Below are 25,679 nucleotides of genomic sequence, written 5' to 3'. Positions count from 1 at the left end.
TCTTCAAGAAGGCATGACCTCCCACATACAAAACCTTGCTGTCTATCCCCAATTCACCCTTGCCCTCACAAATGCATCTTATCCCTCAGAAATCCTTCTTAACAAGCGATGTAAGTCTGTTTTACCTTTTTCCTCCACTTTGACCTGGGATAAAGCAGACCCCCGTTGCTTTTCCGCCTCGCGACGCTCCGTGATATATTGATGGAGCAAAAGCCAGAATGTCAAGGTACAAAGGATCTGTGAAGAAAAAAGAGACACTTATTGTTCTGAACGCAGAAATAATCAGTGACATGCTGTTAAAATGAAGATACATTTCTGAAAAGGTACAATTACTTTCAGGCCATTTTGTAGGTAGCTTTATACTTATTTAACTTTAGGCTACTCTGAGAGTACCTCCCAAACCTCAAGAAGGGCAATGGGTGTCTCTGAACATCACCTCTTCATGGCTTCCACTGTCCATGATTTGAAATTACATTACTATTCCTTCATCACTGGTGGAACCATCTTGTCAACAACCACATTCTTGTAGAACCCAAGAATGAGTGGGTTAACATATGATGAGCATTTAACGACACTGGGCCTGTACTCGCTGGAGTTTAAAAGGATGAGGGGGGGGGGGGGGGGGGGGGTTGGGTGGAACCTCATTGAAACTTACCAAATAGTGAAATGCCTGGATGGAGTGAATGTTTCTACTAGTGGGAGAGTCGAAGACCAGAGGGCAGAGCCTCAGAATAAAAGGACTCTTTAGAAAGGAGATGAGGAGGAATTTCTTTAGTGAGAGGATGGCGAATCTGTAGAATTCATTGGCGCAGAAGGCAGTGGAGGCCGTCAATGGATATTTTTGATGATGGAAATTGACAGGTTCTTGATTGGTACAGGTGTCAGGGGTTATGGGGAGAAAGCAGGGAGAATGGGGTCGAGAGGGAAAGACAGATCAGCTATGATTGAATGGCGGAGACAATGGGCCAGATGGACTATTTCTGCTCTTGGGACTTCTTACTATCTCTGACTTGAAATTATATTGCTATTTCTTCATCATCGGTGGAACTCCCTCCCGTCCAATGACAGAGCAGCAGCTTCATCAGTGGAGCTGGCATGGCATAAAATGGCAGCTTCTGAAAGGCTATTAGAGACGGTCATTAATTTGCATTCAATATTTATTTAAAATATACAACAAAATATGAAATATTAATTCTGTTTTCCTTTTGCCAGATTCTGAATGCTTTATAGCTTCCCCGCCCATTCTACCTCCCCTGCCCGTTTGAAAATACAGCACAATGGTAGAGAGCTGAATTTCAGACAAATTTATCAGAAGGTTGGTACAATGGGGTCAGAGAGTCACAGAGTGATACAATGTGCAAACAGGCCCTTTGGCCCAACTCACCCACATCGGCCAACAATGTCCCAGCTACACTAGTCCCACTTGCCTGCGCTTGGTTCATACCCCTCCAATCCTGTCCTATCCAGATACCTGTCCAACTGTTTCTTAAACGATGGGATAGTCCCAGCCTCAACTACCTCCTCTGGCAGCTTGTTCCATACACCCACCACCCTTTGTGTGAAAAAGTTACCCCTCGGATTCCTATTAAACCTTTTCCTCTTCACCTTGAACCTATGTCCTCTGGTCCTCAATTCCCCTACTCTGGGCGAAAGACTCTGTGCATCTACCCGGTCTATTCCTCTCATGACTTTGTATATCTGTAAGATCTCCCCTCATCCTCCTGCCCTCCACAGAATAGAGACCCAGCCTACTCAACCTCTCCCTATAGCTCAGACCCTCTAGTCCTGGCAACATCCTCGTAAGTCTTTTCTGAACCATTTCAAGCTTAACAATATCTTTCCTATAAGATGGTGCCCAGAACCGAATACAATATTCTAAATGCGGTCTCACCAACGTCTTATAGAACTGCAACATGACCTCCCAACTTCTATGCTCAATACTCTGACTGATGAAAGCCAAAGTGCCAAAAGCCTTTCCGATCACCTTATCTACCTGCAACTCGACCTTCAAGGAACCATGCACCTGCACTCTTAGATCCCTCTGCTCTACAACACTACCCAGAGGCTTACCATTTATTGTGTAGGTCCTGCCCTTGTTCGACGTCCCAAAATGCAACACCTCACACTTCTCTATATTAATTCCATCAACGATTCCACTGCCCGTCTGGCCAATCGATCTATCCAGATCCTGCTGCAATCGTTCACAACCATCTTCACTATCTGCAAAACCACTAACTTTTGTAACCTCAGTAAACTTGCTAATCTTGCTCTGTAGGTTCTCATCCAAATCATTGATGTAGATGACAAACAGGCCCAGCACCGAACCCTGAGGCACACCACTAGTCACAGGCACCAGTCTGAGAAGCAACCTTCCACCATTACCCTCTGCTTTCTTCCATGGAGCCAATTTGCTATCCATTCAGCTATCTCTCCTTGGATCCCATGCGATCTAACCTTCCAGAGCAGCCTACTATGCGGAACCTTGTTACACTAAAGGTGGTGGGTGTACAGAACGAACTGCCAGAGTAGTTAGTAGAGACAGGGACTATTGCAACGTTTAAGGAACAATTAGACAGGTCCATGGATAGGACAGGATTAGAAGGATATGAGCCAAACGCAGGCAGGTGGGACTAATGTAGATGGGGCATATTGGTCGGTGTGGGAAAGTTGGGCCAAAGGGCTTGTTTCCAAGATGTATGACTCTAAGACTCTATGACAAATACTCACAATGTTATTTTCGGATGTTATTTTTGTTAAAACCAACCTTTGAACCCAGTTCGACACACGGGGTCTCCATCTTTTTTAATACTCCCGATGGCTCAGGAAGTTCCTCTTTGGTAAGGTCAAGACTCCAGATGTATTGTAGGGTTAACAAGACGTTTCCATAGAAGACCATGAATGGAGATGTAAGCATTGCATATTTCCTCCGGTCACGCAACATCCACAGTACACAGGACCAAATCAATAACACAAAGGTCAGCCAGCTGTGGTAGGTAATACTCCAGGCCTAAAGAAAAGCAACAGCATTGAAAAGTTTCACAAACAAAGAAAACTATCGTAAAGTTCATTGGTTTGTAAGTTCCAGGAGCAGAATTAGGCCACTCGGCCCATCAAGTCTACTCTGCCATTCAATCATGGCTGATCTATCAATTCCTCTCAACCCCATTCTCCTGCCTTCTCTCCATAACCCCCTACACCTGTGCTAATCACAAATCTGTCAATCTCCGCCTTAAAATTATCCATTGACTTGGCCTTCACAGCCGTCTGTGGCAAAGAATTCCACAGAATCACTGCCCTCTGACTAAAGAAATTCCTCCTCGTCTCCTTTCTAAAGGTACATCCTTTTATTCTAAGGCTATTGCCTCTGGTCCTAGACTCTCCCACTAGAGGAAACATCCTCTCACATTCACTCTGTCCAGGCATTTCACTATTCAGTGAGTTTCAATGAAGTCCCTTTGTAAGTTTCAATGAGGTCCCGTCAAGTTATGTATTGTGGGACTGGACATAACTGAAAAGTGTGAGAGCCAAAACATTTTATGTAAAGTACTTACACTGAATTTCAAATCCAGTTTGAGCGGGAAGCGTGGGTTTCAACCTAGAGTCTTAAACTTAAATACAGGCAGTGACATTGGTTTGAGGCCAGAGTTGGCTGAAGTGGCCTGATAAACTAGAATGGAGTTTAAAATGGAGACACGAGGAATTGCAGAAGCTGACTTACAAAAAAAAAAAGATATAAAGTGATGGAGCAACTCTACAGGCCAGGCCAGCATCTGTGGAGGACATGGAAAGCCAACGTTTTGGGTCGGGACCCTTCTTCAGAGTGAATGTAGCAGACGGGAGAAAGGAGGAAAGGGAGGGACATAGCCTGGCAAGTGATAGGTGGATACAGGTGAGGATGGATCAACAGTGACAGATAATGAAGGAGACATTTTATCAATCTCAGCAAAATGCATGTCGGGTGAGAAAGAAAGTGTTGACATAAAGGATGCATCAACTGTAGCTAAGGAGGTTAAGGATCAAATCAAATTGAAAGAAAAAGCTGCAATGTTGTGAAGATAAATGGTAGGCCAGAAGATTGGGTACTACTAAATATATAATATATAGTCTTTTTCCCAGGGTTGAGGAATCAAGAACAAGATGGCAGAGGGTTATGGTGAAAAGGGAAAGATTTAATAGGAATCTGAGGGGCAACGTTTTCAAACAGAAGGTAGTAGGTATATGGAATGAGCTATCAGAGGAGGTAGTTGAGTAGTTGAACACTTAAAATCATTGGATAGGTCCATGGTTAACAACGTTTAGTGGGATATAGGCCAAACGCCGGCAAATGGGATCATCTTAGATGAGGCAGCTTGGTCCATCTGGATGAATTGTGCTGAAGGACCTGTTTCTGCGCTGCATGACTCTCTGAGTTCCTTCCTACACATTATAAAGTGAGAAATGACCTGTCAGGTAGTTTCTGATTTTATAGAGTCGGAGAGTGATCCAGCAAGGAAACAGGCCCTTCATTCCATCGGCTCCATGCTAACCATCAAGTAATAACATACACACATTTTATGTCAATCCTATTTTATTCTTTTCTCATTTTCATCAACTTCTCAACTCACCCACACCCTGCAAACTCATGGCCAATTAATTTACCAACCCTCAAAATCTCTGGGATGTTTGTGGAAACCCACGTAGTCACAGAAAGAACCTGCCAACTCCACAACAGGCAACACAACAGACAATAGACAATAGGTGCAGGAGGAGGCCATTCGGCCCTTCGAGCCAGCACCGCCATTTAATGTGATCATGGCTGATCATTCTCAATCAGTACCCCGTTCCTGCCTTCTCCCCATACCCCTTGACTCCGCTATCCTTAAGAGCTCTATCTAGCTCTCTCTTGAATGCATTCAGAGAATTGGCCTCCACTGCCTTCTGAGGCAGAGAATTCCACAGATTCACAACTCTCTGACTGAAATTTTTTTTCCTCATCTCAGTTCTAAATGGCCTACCCCTTATTTTTAAACTGTGGCCCCTTGTTCTGGACTCCCCCAACATTGGGAACATGTTTCCTGCCTCTAACGTGTCCAACCCCTTAATAATCTTATACGTTTCGATAAGATCTCCTCTCATCCTTCTAAATTCCAGATTCAACACCTGAAATCAGGTTTGAACCTGGATCATTGGAGACAATGGCCCTACCGGCTGTGCCACCCTCAAGTTATCATGTAAGTGGTTTAGTTTAACCCACTGAGTCCGCGCCGACCAGCGATCCCTGTGCACTACCACTATCCTACACTCGAGGGACAATTTACAATTTTTACCAAAACCAATTAACCTACAAACCTGTATGTCTTTGGGGTGTGGGAGGAAACCGGAGCACCCAGAGAAAACCCACATGGTCACGGGGAGAACGTACAAACTCTGTGCTGTCAGCACCCTTAGTCAGGATTATGCCTGGGTTTCCGGTGCTGTAAGGCAGCAACGCTACCGCTATGCCACCGTGCCACCAGAAATTCTTCTTTTAAAAATATTGGTTAAATGTATAACCATCCCCTGCTGCAAAAACATTCAGGTCCCTGCTGCACTTAATTAGTGTGAAGGAACACAACAATGGTGAATATACACAAAATGCTGGAGTAACTCAGTGGGACAGGCAGCATCTCTGGAGAGAAGGAATGGGATCCAGCATCCAGAGATGCTGCCTGTCCCACTGAGTTACTCCAGCATTTTGTGTCTTTCTTTGGTTTAAACCCGCATCTGCAGTTCCTTCATACACAATGGTGAATATACAGTCATCTGCCCGTTCAATGCACCTACCATCATAGCAATCAGTGCACAAATATAGCTCTGCTTCATAATGAATCGGAAAATGGTGATCAGGCTGTTGAGTCTGCTGTTGACCGGCTCTTCCAAAACACTTTCTTCTTTCATTTTGTCTGGCAATAATGAACAAAAACATTTCATTGTTTTACATTTAGGTCAAGTCTGGTTACTTGTCACATGCACCGGATCTACACAGGAACAATTAAATTCTTACCTGCTGCAGAATTACAGGCATATTTGTATATTCGATGCAATAACGGCGCAATAAATATACAATAAATTATCACTGCTACTGGGTACCTAGACTTCAATGTAAGTCTGCAATGGCTGGCAGTTAAGAAATGTCCTACTGGTACAATGGGAGCTTAACTATATTGGACAGATTTACATATTGCAGAGTTATGGACACAGCCCAGGCAATTACACAAACCAATCTCCCTTCCATTGACTCCATCTACACTTCATGCTGCCTCGGCATGACCACCAGCATAATCAAAGAGGAGTCTCACTCCCTCTTCTCCCCTCTCCCATCAGGCAAGAGGTGCAGAAGTGTGAAAATGCATACTTCCATATTCAGGGACAGTTTCTTCACAGCTGTCATCGGGCAACAGAACTATTCTATCAACACCTCCTGACCTCCCATCTACCACATTGGAGACCCTCGGACTATCTTTAATTAGACTTCACTGGACTTTACCTCGCACTAAACGCTATTCCCTTTATCGTGTATCTGAACACTGAGGGCGGCTTGATTGGAATCATGTATAGTCTTTTCGCTGACTGGATAACACAACAAAAAAAGAGCCTTGGTACATGTGCCAATAATAATAAACTAATCTAAATTCAGCCAAACTCATCGTTTAACTTACCAGGGGATACATTTTCCATCTCCCATTTGTATTGCGGGGTGGAGTACATCTCCAGTGAGACTGGACCATTCTCACCTTGCACGGCGTGGTAGTCAGTGGGATTTCCATTGACTGTTGCTAGCAAGGCCTGCAGCGAGAGGAAAATACTTCTTAGGAGACCAGTGAACAAGAGCCAAGCACAGAGCCACCATTTTCTCCTTTTTATCTGCTTTTATTTTATTGATATTCTAAAGTTTATTCAATTTGCTGTCAATTCTCTTCCAAAAATATCAGCCTCAAAGAAGGCCTGATCCTCTCTCTGGTGGGATTTCTGTCTGTCTTTTTCACCTTGTTTATTATTTGTGGTTTCCTGGTCTCTGGTGACTGAAATCAGAAGGTGGGAGGGAGGGGAGAGGGGAAGGTGGGGGGGGGGGGGGGGAGTCAGTGAGCAAGCTACACATTAATATTGTATGTATACACCATTGGCCAAAACAAACGCCACCCTGCATTCCTTTTCTTTAGCCTGTCCTGTTAAAACCAAATCTGACATTGCATTTCAGGTTTCCCAACTATGACCATAAGTAATTGTGCACTGAACAAAAATATTATGAATATAGATATTCTAATTGATATATTGATTTGAAACAGCAGAAAATTCAGATCATGTTTTTGATAAATTGGGTAAATCTTCAAAATCAATGCAGCTTGCAAACTGCTTGTATTCCTTCCACTGGATGCTTCTGTACAATCTTTTTCTTCCTAATCTTACCAACCAGTAATTAGAAAAGTGTAGGTTAAAAAAATGCAGATTCTGTAAAGGACACAAAGTGCTGGAGTAACTCAGCAGGTCAGGCAGCATCTGCGGAGAACATAGATAGGCGACATTTTGGGTCGGGATCATTCTTAAGTCTGAAGAAGGGTCCTGTTTCGAAGTGTCATGCATCCTTTGTCTCCAGAGATGCTGCCTACCCTTGCTGTTATTCCAGCACTTTGTGTCTATCTTTGTATCCTTTTGTGTAAACCAGCATCTGCGTTTCCTTGTTATGTATGAAGGACCTGCAGATGCTAGTTTAAACCGAAGATAGACACAAAAAGTTGGAGTAACTCAGTAGGTCAGACAGCATCCCTGGAGAAAAGGAATAGATGACGTTTCGGGTCGAGACTGAAGAAGGGTTCCAACCCGAAACATCACATTCCTTTTCTCCAGAGATGCTACCTGACCCGCTGAGTTACTCCAGCTTTTTGTGTCTATCTGCAGTTCCCTGTTCCGACATTCCGAATCCAGGAACTGGAAAGCTAAAGACTGAAAATGTTGGAAATATTCAGAAGCAAAATCTTTCCCCAGTTCTGACAGAAACAGGCCCTATGACCCAACTTGCCCATGCTGACCAAGATGGCCCATCTACACTAGTCACACCTGCCTGCGTTTGGCCCATATTCCTCTAAACCTTTCCTACCTCTGTACCATTCCAAATGTTCTGCAAATGTGGTTATAGTACCTGCCACAACTACCTCATCTGGCAGCTTGTTCCACACCCTCTGTGTGAAAAAAACCCCTCAAGTTCCTGCCCCTAACCTTAAAACTAATAAAATATAATCGGTAAAAATAAAAACAATAAGTTACATTTGGCACAATTTAAATAACATTAATTCATTGAGCAATGGGTTTCGAATACAATATTCCAGATTTCTTTCATTTTGCTGGGGTTATTTTACATGTAAGAAATCCTTCTCAACGTTAGATGTAAAGGATTTGGAGAAATGATAACTGAAAAATTATTCTGAAGGCAAAAGATGGATCCTTGAGCGAGCTTAATGATTTTCTACGGAATATTATTGTGCGGAAACTCTGTCAACTAGCAAAAAGTAACCCAAAGAGCGAATTGCTTTGCAGTTACAGGTGGTTTGAAAATCTAACCTAACAACACCAGCAACGATAGATTTCTAAAGATAGACACAAAGGTGCTGTAGTAACTCAGCGGGCTAGGCAGCATCTCTGGAGAACAAGGATAGGTGACATTTTGGGTCGGGACCCTTCTTCAGACTGATTGCAGGGGAGAGGGAAAGAAAGCTGGAAAAGAGGAGGAGCAGGAGGGAGCATGGCCGGTGATAGGTGAATGCAGGCGAGGGAGGTTTTTAGATAGGCAGATTGTTGGACAAAGGCCAGGCATGAAAAGACAGGTGTAATTCCAAAAAGGATAATGTTTAAATTCATGAAAGGGATAGATCGAGTAGACGCACAGAGTTTCTTGCCCAGAGTAGGGGAATCGAGAACCAGAGGGCCTAGGTTTAAGGTGAAGGGGGAAAGATTTGATAGGAATTTGAGGGGTAACTTTTTTACACAAAGGGTGGTGGGTGTACGGAAAGAGCTGCCAGAGGAGGTAGTTGAGGCAGGGACTATTGCAACGTTAAAGAAACATTTAGACAGGTACATGGATAGGAAAGGTTTAGAGGGATATGGGCCAAACGCAGGCAGGTGGGATTAGTGTGGATGGGACATGTTGGTTGGTGTGGGTAAGTTGGGCCGAAGGATCTGTTTCCATGCTGTTAACATTATGATTCTATGACTCTATGAGCTGTGAATTGTTAAGCTTGGGGATAAAAAAAGTTGCAAATTATGCAGCCATTGGAAGCGATGCTGGGTTGAGGGGTACATGTTGATACATTTCTAAAGCAGGCTTACTAACATCAGAGAAGTTGGAGTCATCCTGGGTAATTGTAAGGAGCTGAAAGAGGCAGAGATAAGTACATGTTACAATCATGCAAGCAATGGTCCATGCATATATACATAGAACATACATCAATTTTAGCTTATGTCAATACATCTAAAATATATAAAGAAAGAGTTGTTATTGATCATGAGTACTTTTTCTTTATCCATAGACCTCAATTTCCTTGAAAGTGGCATCGCAGGAGGATAGGCTGGTCAAGGCTTTCAACACATTGGCCTTCATCAGTCAGAGTATTGACTATAGATGTTGGGAGGTTATGTTAGAATTGTAAATGACATTGGTGAGGCCATATATGGAGCACTGCGTTCAGTTTTGGTCACACTGCTGTCTGAAAGAAGTTGTTAAGGTGGAAAGGGTGCAGTGCTGACTTAGGAGGATGTTCCACGGACTCGAAAGCCGAAGCACCAGGGAGAGAATGAGCAGGTTAAGATTTTATTCCTTTAGTGCAGGACGATGAGGGGTGGTCTTATAGAGGTGTATAGGATCATGTGAGGAATAGATAGGGTAAGTGCATCGAGTCTTGCCCTGAGTTGGGGAATCAAGAACAAAAGGACATAGGTTTAAGGTGAGGGGGGAAAGATTTAATAGGAACCCGAGGGTTGGACACGTTAGAGGCAGGAAACATGTTCCCAATGTTGGGGGAGTCCAGAACCAGGGGCCACAGTTTAAGAATAAGGGGTAGGCCATTTAGAGCGGAGATGAGGAAAACCTTTTTCAGTCAGAGAGTTGTAAATCTGTGGAATTCACTGCCTCAGAAGGCAGTGGAGGCCAAGTCTCTGAATGCATTCAAGAGAGAGCTAGATAGAGCTCAAGGATAGCGGAGTCAGGGGGTATGGGGAGAAGGCAGGAACGGGGTACTGATTGAGAATGATCAGCCATGATCACATTGAATGGTGGTGCTGGCTCGAAGGGCCGAATGGCCTACTCCTGCACCTATTGTCTATTGTCTATTGGAAACCTTCTCACACAAAGGGTGGTGGGTGTGTGGAACAAGCTGCCGGAGGAGGAAGATGAGGCAGGGACTATTGCAACGTTAAAGATACATTTAGACAAGTACATGGATAGGAAAGGTTTAGAGGGATATGGGCCAAACGCAGGCAGGTGGGACTAGTGTGGATGGGACATGTTGGTTGGTGTGGGCAAGTTGGGCTGAAGAGTCTGTTTCCACGCTGTTAACATTATGATTCTATGACTCTATGAGTTGTGAATTGTTAAGCTTGGTAATAAAAAAGTTGCAAATTATGCAGCCATTGGAAGTGATTGGAAGCGATGCTGGGTTGAGGGGTACATGTTGATACATTTCTAAAGCAGGCTTACTAACATCAGAGAAGTTGGAGTCATCCTGGGTAATTGTAAGGAGCTGAAAGAGGCAGAGAGAAGAACATGTTACCAATGGTCCATGCATATATACATAGAACATATATCAATTTTAGCTTATGTCAATACATCTAAAATATATAAAGAGTCGTTATTAATCATGAATGTTTTTTCTTTATCCATAGACCTCAACTTCCTTGAAAGTGGCATCGCAGGAGGATAGGCTGGTCAAGGCTTTCAACACATTGGCCTTCATCAGTCAGAGTATTGACTATAGACGTTGGGAGGTTATGTTAGAATTGTAAATGACATTGGTGAGGCCATATTTAGAGCATTGTGTTCAGTTTTGGTCACAGTGCTGTAGGAAAGAACTTGTTAAGGTGGAAAGGGTGCAGAGAAGATTTACGAGGATGTTGCCAGGGCTCGAAAGCCTAAACACCAGTGAGAGAATGAGCAGGTTAGGGTTTTATTTCTTGAGCGCAAGAGGATGAGGGGTGATCTTACAGAGGTGTATAGTATCATGTGAGGAATAGATAGGGTAAGTGCACCGTCTTGCCCAGAGTAGGGGAATCAAGAACAAAAGGACATAGGTTTAAGGTGAGGGGGGAAAGATTTAATAAGAACCCGAGGGGGAATCTTTTTACACAAAGGGTGGTGGGTGTGTGTAACGAGCTGCCAGAGGAGGAAGTTGAGGCAGGGTCTATCGCAATGTTTAATAAATATTTGAACAGGTACATAGATAGGAAAGGTTTGGAGGGATATGAGCCAAATGTGGGACTAGTGGAGGTGGGGCATGTTGCTCGTCCAGGTCAAGGTGGGCCAAAGGGCTTGTTTCCATGCTGTATGACTTTATGACTCTATTTTGTGTGCCTTGATTATAATCCCATTCAGAGTGGTGCTCGACTAGTCGTACCAGGTGGGGCATGGAATGAGATCATGGAAAATGTAGCAGCTCATATTGATTCACAAAATGCTGGAGTAACTCAGCAGGTCAGGCAGCATCTCGGGAGAGAAGGAATGGGTGACGTTTCGGGTCGAGTCCCTTCTTCAGGCTGATGTCAGGGGGGCGGGACAAAGGAAGGATATAGGTGGAGATAGGAAGATAGAGGGAGATCTGGGAAGGGGGAGGGGAAGAGAGGGACAGAGGAACTATCTAAAGTAGTAGGTCGATGTTCATACTGCTGGACTGCAAGCTGCCCAGGCGAAATATGAGGTGCTGTTCCTCCTATTTCTGGTGGGCCTCACTATGGCACTGGAGGAGGCCCATGACAGAAAGGTCAGACTGGGAATGGGAGGGGGAGTTGAAGTTCTCGGCCACCGGGAGACCAGTTTGGCCAACGCGGACCGAGCGCAGGTGTTGAGCGAAGCGATCGCAGAGCCTGCGCTTGGTTTCCCGATCAGTTTTGGTATTGTTATTAGGCAATTCATTCTATATGTTTGCAGACCAAAACGTTTCATGTATATTCGGGGTGAGTGCAACTCTAAATCAGCAAAATAAGATTTCAATCTTATTTTAAACGATGGAGATTTGTTAGTCAAAGTATCCAATGGGTTACAAAACAAGGTGTGTAAATGGAGTTAAGTCAAAGATCAGCCATAATGACTAAACTCTAGTGATTCAATGGTCCACACCTAGGTTCCAGTGTGGACACCATCTTCTGATGGTAGAGTAGGAGCAATGCTTATCGATTATCAGTTGTACAGGGCCCTAGTGAGACCGCACTGGAGTATTGTGCGCAGTTTTGGTCTCCAAATTTGAGGAAGGATATTCTTGCTATTGAGGGCGTGCAGCGTAGGTTTACTAGGTCAATTCCTGGAATGGCGGAACTATCATATGTTGAAAGACTGGAGCGACTAGGCTTGTATACACTGGAATTTAGAAGGATGAGAGGAGATCTTATCGAAACGTATAAGATTAATAAGGGGTTGGCCACGTTAGAGGCAGGAAACATGTTCCCAATGTTGGGGGAGTCCAGAACCAGTTCACATTCCCAGCTGCATTCTGTGAACCATTGTCCTTCTCCTTGCCCCGGCCATCTTCAACCTCCCTGCCCAGGGGGCGCCTCCCACAGCAGGGTAGACGGAAACTCCTTTGAAAGTTAAATATCAGTGGAGACACGTCGGGAGAATGTTGCCTCATGTCATGTCAACCTAGGGAGGCGAAGCAAGATTCTAAAGAATTCTTCAAACAAATCAAAATTCACTGTTCCTTCCAAGGTGGTTTTGAAGCCTGTTTGGGGCCATGCCAGGATGCCCGGAGGTCTGTGGCACAGAAGAATTCCTGTTCAATTCTTTACAAGGTTCTTAATCCTTTTTTATATATATGATCACTCTGGAAAGTATATTCTACATTATATCGAAGGTATTTATTCACAAAATGCTGGAGTAACTCAGCAGGTCAGGCAGCATCTCAGGAGAGAAGGAATGGGTGACGTTTTGGGTCGAGACCCTTCTTCAGACTACATTATATTCTTCACTGATGGACACGTGCAAGTACATTTAAGAATTGCCCCATTCCATTTAAAAGGGAAATTTTAACATAACGTACATGATTCACACATTGTCTCAAAAACATAATGAAACAATCCAGCTTTTAGAACAACTAATTTGACCCATATGCAAAAGTACTCACTGGACATTTTTAACCAAATATCAACCTATCAATTATCTAATTTTAGACATCTGCATGATACTTTACCCGAACATGACTGATCTAAACTGTACTTAGTTTAGTTAAGTTTAGTTTAGAGATACAGCACCGAAACAGGTCCTTGAGTCCATGCCGACCAGTGATCCCCACACACTAGCATTATCCAACACACACTAGGGACAATTTACAATTTTACCAAGCCTGCCAACCTGTACGTCTTTGGAGTGTGGGAGGAAACCATAGCTCCTGGAGAAAGCCCACACAGGTCACGGGGAGAACGTACAAACTCCGTGCAGACAGCACCTGCAGTCAGGATCAAACCCGGGTCTCTGGCACTGTACGGCAGTAACTCTACCGCTGCACTATGGTGCCACTACATCCTCCATAGATTAGTGCGGTGTTCATGTTACTAAATGCAATGTACGCAGACAAGAAACATTTATGCGAATCCATGCGGCCCAATATAAAAATATAACTAAGGAAAGAAATATCCCCTGAACAATTTTGATGAACTGAGATTGAGTTTGAGGTTTTCCATCAGGAGTATGGTGGTTTAAAGAGGTACCTACCCTTCTCTCATCGGTTGCATAGTGCGCTGAATACCACAAGTTACGTCTCACTTCAGCGGTGACTGAAGAATTACACTCAAGTGCTTCCTTTTGCTCCTCTTCCTCGTTTTCATTAGTTTCTTCCTCTTGCTTATTCTGAAAGGGGTGTTAAACAAAACAGGATTTTACAAACTAATCACGCAAAAACACTCTGGGTACAATGAAGAAATAGTCAAACTCGTAACATTTCTAACATACTTTGGTATCTCTACTGGTTTGTCAGAAGACAACTTAGGTCAGTAATGTTCTGTTTTTCTTTCAGGTCAAGGCCTCAGAGAACAATCAGGCCTCAAGTTGGTCTTCATTGCAAGAGGAATAAGAGTACAAAACAAGGCAAGACAACTAACTGTGTTTTGATGAATGCACATCGAGAGTACTGAGACCAGTTGTGGTCTCTTTACAAAGATTGTATTTGCCTCTGAAGAAATGGAGAGTAGGTTCACTGGATTGCTTCTTGGGATGACGAGTCTTTGTAGAGTGGAGTTTAGAAGATTCACAGATAATCTTATTGAACATATAGGGTAGATGCTGAGAGGATGTATTTGATTGTGGGTGATTCCAGAATAAAGAGATGGCCATTTAGGACTGAGATGAGGGGTAACTTTTTCACACATAAAGCTGCCGGAAGAGGTAGTTGAGGCAGGTTCAATCATAACATTTCAGAGACATTTGGACAGGTACATGGATAGGACAGGTTGAGAGGGTTATGGGCAAAGCACGGGCAGGTGGGGTATGGAGTAGATGGGGCATGTTGGTCAGGTTGGGCCAAAGGGCCTGTTTCCACACTGTATGACTCTATGACTGTGAGAATTATTTTTTCTCCAAGGTTCTGAAACCTTTACATTTCTAACCCTGTTGGTCATCAAATAAATTCACGATGGAATAGATAGATTGTTGGATTATACGAGCATCAAAGTTTATGGGGAATGTGGAATGGAAGGCAATGCTGAGGTCAGACAAGTGGAGCTGGGTCAAGGAAACAATTAGCCCGTTGACTCCTGCTCCTATTGCTACTCTAAAGCTGAAATTCTGAAAATGGTTCATTATGTCACCCTGTTACAGGAAGGATGTGGAAGCTTTGCAGAGAATGCAGAAGCTGGTTACGAGGATGCTGCCTGGATTAGGCGGTATCAGCTACAAGGAGAAGTGAGGCAAACCTGGGTTGTTTTCCCTGGAACGTCAGAGGCAGACGTTCCTGATAGACGTATATAAAATCATGAGAGGCACAGATGGAATAGACAATCAGAACCTTTTCCTCAGGGTGGAAATGTCAAAGAGAATGAGAGCGATGCTTTAAGATGAGGAGCAGTTTAAAGGAGATGTGTGTGGGGAATGTTTGTTGACACAGAGGGTGGTGGGCACTTGCAGCGTGATGCCAGGTGTGGTGGAGGCAGATAAATAGTGGCATTTAAGAGGCTTTCAGGTAGACACATGGACATGCAGAGAATGGAGGGATAAAGATTATGTGCAGTCAGATAAGATCAGTTCAGCTAGGCATCATGTTCAGCACCAACATTGTAGGCTGAAGGGCCCATTCCTGTGTGTAGTGTTCTATGTTCTATATCTTCTATGAAAAAAAAGAGGTTAAAGAAGCCTGAGATTGATTAATTGATTGATCGATCCATTGATCGATTGAAAGATGCAGCATGGAAACAGGCCCTTCGACCCACTGAGTCCACGCTGATCATCGATCACCTGCTCACACTAGTTGTATGTTATCCCACTTTCATATCCACCCTCTCCACACTACAGGCAAATTAGAGAGGCCAATTAACCTACAAGCCCGCATGGCTTTGGGACGTGGGAGGAATCTTGGAGCACCCGGCGGAAAATCACAAGGTCACAGGGAGTGTAGGAAGGAACTGCAGATGCCGGTTTACACCAAAGATCGTCACAAAATGCTGCAGTAACTCAGCGGGTCAGGCAGCATCTCTGGAGAAAAGGTGACGTTTTGGGTCAAGACCCTTCTTCAGACTGAGAGTCAGGGGAGAGGGTGACCTAGAGGTATGAAAAGGATTAAAACAAATCAAATCATGATGACGAAACATCGTCAAAATCACCCAGGGAGAACGTGCAAACTCCAAGTTAGGAAGAGGGGATGTTCAACGAGATCTGGGTGTCCTAGTGCATCAGTCACTGAAAGGAAGCATGCAGGTACAGCAGGCAGTGAAGAAAGCCAATGGAATGTTGGCCTTCATAACAAGAGGAGTTGAGTATAGGAGCAAAGAGGTCCTTCTACAGTTGTACCGGGCACTGGTGACACCGCACCTGGAGTACTGTGTGCAGTTTTGGTCTCCAAATTTGAGGAAGGATATTCTTGCTATTGAGGGCGTGCAGCGTAGGTTCACTAGGTTAATTCCCGGAATGGCGGGACTGTCGTATGTTGAAAGGCTGGAGCAATTAGGCTTGTATACACTGGAATATAGAAGGATGAGGGGGGATCTTATTGAAACATATAAGATAATTAGGGGATTGGACACATTAGAGGCAGGAAACATGTTCCCAATGTTGGGGGAGTCCAGAACAAGGGGCCACTGTTTAAGAATAAGGGGTAGGCCATTTAGAACGGAGATGAGGAAGAACTTTTTCAGTCAGAGAGTGGTGAAGGTGTGGAATTCTCTGCCTCAGAAGGCAGTGGAGGCCAGTTCGTTGGATGCTTTCAAGAGAGAGCTGGATAGAGCTCTTAAGGATAGCAGAGTGAGGGGGTATGGGGAGAAGGCAGGAACGGGGTACTGATTGAGAGTGATCAGCCATGATCGCATTGAATGGCGGTGCTGGCTCGAAGGGCTGAATGGCCTACTCCTGCACCTATTGTCTATTGTCTATTGTCTATTGTCTATTGTCCACACAGACAGAACCCAAGGTCGGGATCATAGTACCCGGGTCTCTGGTACTGTGCAGTCGGTAGCAGCTCTACCAGCTGTGCCATTGTCCACTGTGAGATGTTCTGAGCTTCAGGATGGGTGATAGATTGTTAATGTAAAGTTCACGGCTCTTCAAGTCAACAAACAATACAAGAATAAGTTCCATAAATGATGAACACTGCCCACCGTTACAATAGGCTCTTGAAGCCAGAGACGGATAAGTGTTGCCAAGGTGTAGTACAATACTAACAACATTATAGGATTAACATGTTGGGGCCAAGACATCTTGGGGTTGGCTATGATCTTCCATGTTGTTGTGCAGTTTGTTTGAATCACTGGCGATACACCAAATAACCTGTTAAAGGAAAGATGATGACCTTATTACGAGGGCCAAAGCTGCAATAGTAATGGCATTACAATTATATTTTTATTGAAAACAACAGAGATATTAAAAATTAGCAAGGGACACAACAAAGTGAAATGGTTTCCATTGATAGAAGGGTGGAGGACCAGAGGAAATACAGATTTTTTTTAGTTTTAGTTTAGTGATACAGCGCGGAAACAGGCCTGTCGATCTACCGAGTCCACGCCGACCAGCGATCCCGGCACACTAACACTATCCTATATTCACTAGGGAAAATGTACAATTTTATGTACAAAATGTACAAAGCCAATTAACTAACAAACCTTTATGTCTTTGAAGTGTGGAGGGAAACCAGAGCACCAGCAGAATGTAAAGATGTTATGATTTATACTTTAGAAATTCAGCATGGAACCAGGCCCCGTCAGCCTACTGAGTTCACACCGACCAGCGATCACCTGTACACTAACACCTCTATAAGATCACCCCTCATCCTCCTAGGAATAAAGCCCTAGCCTGCTCAACCTCTCCGTATAGCTCAGTCCCTCCAGCCCTGGCACCATAGAGTCATAGAGTGAGACAGTGTGGAAACAGGCCTTTCGGCCCACTTGCCCACACCGGCCAACATGTCCCAGCTACACTAGTCCCACCTGCCAGCATTTGGTCCATATCCCTCCAAACCTGTCCTATCCATGTACCTGTCCAACTGTTTTTTAAATGTTAGGATAGTCCCTGGCTTAACTACCTCCTCTGGCTGCTTGTTCCATACACCCACCACCCTTTATGTGGAAAAGTTACCTTTCAGATTCCTATTAAATCTTTTCCTCTTCACCTTAAACTTATGTCCTCTGGTCCTTGATTCACCTACTCTGGGCAAGTGACTGTGCATCTACCCGATCTATTCCTCTCATGATTTTTTCACTTCAAAAATATCACCCCTCATCCTTCTGTACTCCAACGAATAGAGTCCCAGCCGACTCAACCTCTCCCTATAGTTCAGATCCTCTAACCCTGGCAACATCCTTGTAAATCTTCTCTGTACCCTTTCCAGCTTGACAGCATATTTTCTATAACATGGTGCCCAGAACTGAACACAATACTCTAAATGCGGCCTCACCAATGTTTTATACAACTGCAACCTGACCTCCCAACTTCTATACTCAGTAGTCAGACTGATGAAGGCCATTGTGCCAAAGGCCATTTTGATCACCCTATCTACCTGCGACTCCACCTTCAAGGAACCATGCACCTGTACTCCTAGATCCCTCTGCTCTACATCTTGATAAATATTCTCTGAACCCTCGCAAACTTAACAACATTTCTGAAAACATGGTGGCCAAAACTACATGGTTATATTGGATCTATTTCTGTGGACTTGGGTGGCCACAGAGACCACTCTTTCTTCATCCAAAATGAAGGCACCTCTGGCAATACAACCACCCTCAAATAATACTATGGGACTGATGCGCTGCTATGCGTTACAATGTAGAGAACTATATTCTATAGGGTTGCCAACTGTCCCGTATTAGCCGGGACATCCCGTATTTTAGGCTAAATTAGTTTGTTCCATACGGGACTGCCTTTGCCCGGTTGCCAACTTCCTCACTCCCAAATAAGGGACAAAGGGTGGCATCACTGCCTCACGCTCACCCAGCCAGCGGTCATGTACTCCCGCTTCACCGAGCCCGGGCAGAGAGGCCGCCATTGGTGGTGTGGGAGCACATGGCCGCTGGCTGGGTGAGGTCACGTGGGGCGCAGGGCGGTGACGTCACTTTGTCCCATATTTGGGAGTGAGGAAGTTGGCAACGCTAATATTCTGCACTCTTCCCCTTTGCTCTATCTATTGTATTTGAATTTGACTTGATTGCATTCACGTACGGTGTAACTGTTCAGTCTGGCGAGCTTGGAAAACAAAGCTTTCGCTCTACATCAGCACATGTGACAATAATAAACCTAAACCTAAACAGTGTCAGCCAAGATTATGAGCTCAATTTTATTATGTAACTTAACAATATGGGGAACAGATGGTGCAACAGGGTTTGCATTTTTCGTCTTGATCTTTGGTTTTTAATTATACAGCGTGGAAATGTGCCCTTTGGCCCACTGAGTCTGTGTCGACCGGTGATCCCTGTACACTATCACTATCCTACAGACTAAGGACAATTTAATAAATTTAACCGAAGCCAAATTAACCTCCGAACCTATACATCTTTGGTGTGTGGGAGGAAACCGGGGCACCCAGAGTAAACCCACGTGGTCACTGGGAGAACGTACAAACTCCGTACAGCCAGCACCCGTAGCCAGGATCGAATCCGGGTCTCTGGCATTGTAAGGCAGCAACTCTACCGCTGCGTCACCGTGATGCCCTTTGGTTCCAACTCTAATGTCTGCGCCTTCCCTCCCCATAACATTCAATTAATGATCAGCGGAATAAATTAACGATTTGCTGCATCAGTCACAGCAGTTACAGTGTTAAACTTTCAAGTGAGAAATCTAGCCCCAGGGAACTGTAAAACCAGTCATGCATAAAAAGAATATGGCAACTCTGCTGTAGGAAACCTCTTTCCAGATGAAGTTAGGTACAATGCCAAGAACTTTACTATATTCATATTTAAGAAACAGACTATTAACATTTATTGGCCTCATCGGCGCCAAGAGGCACTAATTCACCTGGACCCTTTGAATATTCGGATAGCGAAATAAAAACGATTATGTGAGCCTGCTCCATTTTCTGTTCTTTATTCAATGTTGAAAATTTGTTGGCTCCATTTGGAATTTTTGCCTGTCTGATTGACTGATTGATTTATTGAAAGATACAACATGGAAACAGGCCCTTCAGCCCAGCCTTCTTCAGACCCAAAACATCACCTATTCTTTTTCTCGAGAGATGCTGCCCGACCCTGCTGATGCACTATCATTTTGTGTCTATTTTCGGTATAAACCAGCATCTGCAGTTCATAAGTTCACAGGTACTAGGTCCATTCGGCCCATCAAGTCCACTCCATCTTTCAACTATGGCTGATCAATCGTTCCCTCTCAACCCCATTCTCCTGCCTTCTCCCCATAACCCCCGACACCTTTACTAATCAAGAATCTATCAATCTTCACCCTAAAAATATCCATTGATTTGTTCCTTCCTATGCATGATTCCTTGTTAAACTGATCTCATCTGCCTGTACATGATCCATATCCCTCTATTCTCGGCTCTTCCATATGCCTATCTAATAACCTCTTAGATGCCACTATCATATCTGCCTCCACCACCTCCCCTGGCAATACGTCCCATGCCCCCATCACTCTCTGTGTCAAACACCTGCCGCCCGCATCTCCATTGAACTTTCCCCCCTCTCATTATACAGCTATCCCCTCTAGTGTTGGTCATTTCCTCCCTGGGAGAAATGCTCTGGCTGCCTGTCTATGCCTCTCATGTATCATTGAAGATTTTGTCTTTAACAAATCTGCTTTGGGTTTCATTTGCTTGCTGCCAATTATTTTGTTTTTCCCCGGTAAATTTTATGCCAGATTGATATTGCCTATTTTTAGGATTAAGAGATTGCCGCATTAATGTTCACTGTAACAAACAGTGCCACAGACCCCTGTTCCATCCTAACTATGGGTGCTGTCTGTGCGGTTTGCAGGTTCACTCTGTGGGTTTTCTTCGGGTGCTCTGGTTTCATCCCACACTCCAAAGACGTACAGGTTTGTGGGTTAATCGGCTTCCGTGAATTGTAAATTGTCCCCAGTGTGTAGGATAGTGATAGTGTGCTGTCGAAGTGGACTCGGCAGGCTGAAGGGCCTGTTTCCATGCTATATCTCTAAAGTCAAAGACATGCTGTTGCTTACCTTGCATAAAAGTCACCCGGTGGAACGAGCTCCTGCAAGAATTGCAACTGATAAAGGTAGAGTCCAATTAGGTGTCCTGCACTGAATATGGCCAATAACACACACAGACAGCTGAATATCAGCGGATCAAACTTTTTCCCACAGGACCACCATGTGCACAACCCCAAAAACACAAAGAAGTATACACCTGAGGTCAGAGATGGTAGCGTTATACCTGCAGAACAAGAAAAACAAATCAGACATCAATGGAGATACAGGGAATGCAGATGCTGGTTTACAGAAGATGACACAAATTGCTGGAGTAACTCAGCGGGTCAGGCAGCATCCTGGATAGGTGACGTTTTGGGCCGGGACTCTTCTTCAGACTTCCCGTCACCTATCCATGTTCTCCAGGAATGCCGCCTGACTCACTGAGTTAAATAGGCGATCTGATTAAAGGGAGAGGGAGAAAGCTGAGAGTGAAAGATGACGGATTTTTAATCAGTTATGTACTTCTGAAAATCTACATTCATTACATGTTTAAAATGCAAAAGAATTAAAAGAAATATTTGTTTACAAACACCACAAGGCTCGAATCCAACGTATACAAACCTGTTAAACCAAGTAAAATGGTGACAACTACTTTTCCAGTGGTTTTTATAATATTGCCGATAAATTCTTTTAATGATGATGCGTATGCTGCTATCCTGCGAAGAACATTTTGCCGAGTTCCTCCTTCCATTTCTTCCGCCATGTTTGTGACCTCAAAATCTTCCTCATAAATTAACGCTTCATCGAGTTCAAGCTTTCCTTCTTCCTAGAAGAAGAAGGGGATTATTTTGGTCAACTACAGCCATTTCTAATTGTTCCAATTCCCAGGGCTCTAATCACGGTTTAAGTTTCAGTTTGTGCAGCGTGGAACTAAACCTTGCCAAGCACAAAGTTCTATAGATCGAGCAGAACACAAAATGCCGGAGGAACTCAGCGGATCAGGGAGCATCCGGGGAGGGAATGGACGGCGGACATTTCAGATCAGGACCCTTCTCCAGTCTGACCTGAAACGTCACCTGTCCAGCCCCTCCGTGGATACTGACTGACTTCCTGAGTTCCTCCAGTACTTTGTGTTTTATTTACAATTCCAGCATCTTGCATATCCAACCTTTAAAAAATTCATCTCTCTCTACCTGAGGAAGGATGTGCTGGCGTTGTTGAGGGTCCAGAGCAGCTTTCATGAATGATCCCAGGAATGAGTAGGTTGACATATGAGAAGCGTTTGAGGGCACTGGGCCTGTACTCGCTGGAGTTTGGAAGGATGAGGGGGGAACTCATTGAAAATTACTAAATAGTGAAAGGCCTGGGTAAAGTGGATGTGGAGAGGATGTTTGCACTAGTGGGAGAGTCTAGGACCAGAGGCTATAGCCGTGGAATATAAGGATGTACCTTTAGAATGGAGACGAGGAGGAATGTTTAGTCAGAGAGTGCTGAATCTGTGAAATTCATTGCCACAGACAGCTGTTAAGGCTGTCAATGGATATTTTTAAGACGAAGATTGATAGATTCTTGATTAGTAAAGGTGTCGGGGGTTATGGGGAGAAGGCAGGAGAATGAGGTTGAGTGGGAAAGATAAATCAGCCATGTTTGAATGGCGGAGTAGCTTTGATGGGCCGAATGGCCTGATTCTGCTCCTTTAACTTATGAACTCCCAGCTGAGCTCACACAGCTGATTTCAGCTATGTCGGCTGAAATAATTGACTTCATTGCCTTCATTTTGTGTAAAGTAAAAATATTATTAGTTTCAATTCCTTGCTGGTATCACTCACCCTTTTGGTAGCACACCTGTAATGTAAGAAATTCTAAACATTATAAGAAAGACGAGCCGTTTATAATCTGTTTAACCCAAGAGCTTAAATAGTGGGGAAGCACGGTAAGAAAAGAGGCCAACATAGTGAAGGGAACTCAAAAATCACGTTAGAAGAGGCAATATATAGATTTACGAAATGTTTAGATTTCAAGACATAGCTATCTGGAGTAAAAATAAATATAGGAGGTTGTAAATCATGCCGAGGGCTATAAAAATGATCAGGAAATAGTGGTGTCCTTTATTACACCCATTTGTCAGTAGAATGGTTTTTCAAATAACAGGAAATAGAAGGTTAAAGATAACTCTGGGCAAAAGCAGGGATAAAAGGCTACAAAGGGACATTGATTACTGATGAATTATTTCAAAAATGTAATAGACAATAGACAATAGACAATAGACAATAGGTGCAGGAGTAGGCCATTCAGCCCTTCGAGCCAGCACCGCCATTCAATGCGATCATGGCTGATCACTCTCAATCAGTACCCCGTTCCTGCCTTCTCCCCATACCCCCTCACTCTGCTATCCTTAAGAGCTCTATCCAGCTCTCTCTTGAAAGCATCCAACGAACTGGCCTCCACTGCCTTCTGAGGCAGAGAATTCCACACCTTCACCACTCTCTGACTGAAAAAGTTCTTCCTCATCTCCATTCTAAATGGCCTACCCCTTATTCTTAAACTGTGGCCCCTTGTTCTGGACTCCCCCAACATTGGGAACATGTTTTCTGCCTCTAATGTGTCCAATCCCCTAATTATCCTATATGTTTCAATAAGATCCCCCCTCATCCTTCTAATGGTACGGTAGCGCAGCGGTAGAGTTGCTGCTTTACAGTGAATGCAGCACCGGAGACTCAGGTTCGATCCTGACTACGGGTGCTGCACTGTAAGGAGTTTGTACGTTCTCCCCGTGACCTGCGTGGGTTTTCTCCGAGATCTTCGGTTTCCTCCCACACTCCAAAGACATACAGGTATGTAGGTTAATTGGCTGGGTAAAATGTAAAAATTGTCCCTAGTGGGTGTAGGATAGTGTTAATGTACGGGGATCACTGGGCGGCACGGACTTGGAGGGCCGAAAAGGCCTGTTTCCGGCTGTATATATATGATATGATATGATATCCACATGAAAAATTTGAAAATACTGTGAGTGCAATCACTTTGGGTTCTCAGAGTGTTTCTCAGTGTATATCGTGGAGGTCTTAAATAAAGCGACTTGTTTGAGAAACTCACTACTACTCTGCGAGATTTCTTTGGTGTGCTGCCCATCATAAGATGAAAGACTGGAGCGACTAGGCTTGTATACACTGGAATTTAGAAGGATGAGAGGAGATCTTATCGAAACGTATAAGATTATTAAGGGGTTGGACACGTTAGAGGCAGGAAACATGTTCCCAATATTGGGGGAGTCCAGAACAAGGGGCCACAGTTTAAGAGTAAGGGGTAGGCCATTTAGAACTGAGATGAGGAAAAACATTTTCAGTCAGAGAGTTGTGAATCTGTGGAATTCTCTGCCTCAGAAGGCAGTGGAGGCCAATTCTCTGAATGCATTCAAGAGAGAGCTAGATAGAGCTCTTAAGGATAGCGGAGTCAGGGGGTATGGGGAGAAGGCAGGAACGGGGTAGTGATTGAGAATGATCAGCAATGATCACATTGAATGGCGGTGCTGGCTCGAAGGGCCGAATGGCCTCCTCCTGCACCTATTGTCTATTGTCTATTGTCTATAAATGTAATATCTCCAAGTTTGCGGACGACACTTAAATGTTACATCTCCAAGTATGCGGATAACACAAAGCTGGGTGGCAGTGTGAGCAGTGAGGAGCATGCAGGGTGACTTGGATGGGCTGGGTGAGTGGGCAGGTGCATGGCACCTATTTTTTTTAATGTTTCTATGTTTCTATGTTCATCCAGGTCAAAGACACAGTTCCCTCCAACAACCTGTGTGAATGCTGGGGGAATGTGTAAGCAGACTCCAATAATTCACACCGCAAACTATTTCATGTTGCTGGTTGACCATCACTATCAAGATCTATACATAGAGAAAGGCCACGGGTGTTGGCACGGAAGTTAGTGATGTTCAACGCAACCATTCCCTGGCCAACGGGCAAATAAGGTTACGTTTACCCTTGAATGTTAGCAGTTCGAGAGTGACCTTCGAAATTCAGTTCCGTTGACTTCAGAAAGGTAGTCAAGTTGAAAAATAATCTTTATAAATAAACATAAAGAAGAACTTGTTTCCTGCAAGTTGACTTTTCTTCCTACACTTGGCTCAATAAAAGCCAATGGAGCTGAATTTCTGGAGTGAGAACATTGGCGATTCTTTAAGCAACATTAGCGATTCTTTATACAGTTTGTGACAGGACATCGATGATCAGGAATGAGAGTCACGCGTTATACAGTCTTACAGCGTGGAAACGCGCCCTTCGGCCCAACTTACCCATGCCGTCCAACATGCTCCATCTACACTCGTCCCACCTGCCTGCATTTGGCCCATCTATATACTAAAACTCTCGTTTGTTTGTTTATTTGTGATCGAACTACAGCCAAAACGGTACACGATAGGTTGACAATTTTAGGCCCACCTTACTCACTGTCATCGCTTTAATGGTAAAGCAAGTAGTTTTATTGAAATCGGTGTTATATTTTTTGTTATTCACATTTTAAAGTTTAAATCTATCTCCTAGGGAGGGCGGAGGGAGGTGGAGGGAGGGGGCAGGAAGATGGAAAAGGGGGGTTGAGGGGGATGGAGAGGGGGAAGGGGAAGTGGGGAGGGGAGGGGGAGGGGAGGGGGAGGGGAGGGGGTGGGGAAGAGAGGGTG

At 44.2% G+C, this 25,679-nt stretch overlaps 1 protein-coding gene across 1 annotated transcript in view; it reads right to left on the bottom strand.

Annotated features, from left to right (window-relative positions):
- The window catches only part of LOC144593200 (piezo-type mechanosensitive ion channel component 2-like), a 482,240-nt gene that overhangs the window by 100,281 nt on the left and 356,280 nt on the right, over nucleotides 1–25,679 (bottom strand). The window contains exons 6-14 of the mRNA XM_078398688.1: nucleotides 21,623–21,827; nucleotides 21,032–21,245; nucleotides 17,005–17,182; nucleotides 13,925–14,059; nucleotides 10,710–10,748; nucleotides 6,678–6,804; nucleotides 5,803–5,921; nucleotides 2,765–3,007; nucleotides 126–237 (exon numbers count right to left, since the gene is read on the bottom strand). Coding sequence (XP_078254814.1) covers nucleotides 126–237; nucleotides 2,765–3,007; nucleotides 5,803–5,921; nucleotides 6,678–6,804; nucleotides 10,710–10,748; nucleotides 13,925–14,059; nucleotides 17,005–17,182; nucleotides 21,032–21,245; nucleotides 21,623–21,827 — 1,372 coding nt within the window. The remainder of the gene's footprint in view (nucleotides 1–125; nucleotides 238–2,764; nucleotides 3,008–5,802; nucleotides 5,922–6,677; nucleotides 6,805–10,709; nucleotides 10,749–13,924; nucleotides 14,060–17,004; nucleotides 17,183–21,031; nucleotides 21,246–21,622; nucleotides 21,828–25,679) is intronic.

The sequence above is a fragment of the Rhinoraja longicauda genome, chromosome 4, assembly GCF_053455715.1.
Source record: "Rhinoraja longicauda isolate Sanriku21f chromosome 4, sRhiLon1.1, whole genome shotgun sequence".
Classification (NCBI taxonomy): domain Eukaryota; kingdom Metazoa; phylum Chordata; class Chondrichthyes; order Rajiformes; family Arhynchobatidae; genus Rhinoraja; species Rhinoraja longicauda.
Note: the sequence above shows the minus strand (reverse complement) of the source record. Positions and strands in the feature narration are given on the sequence as shown.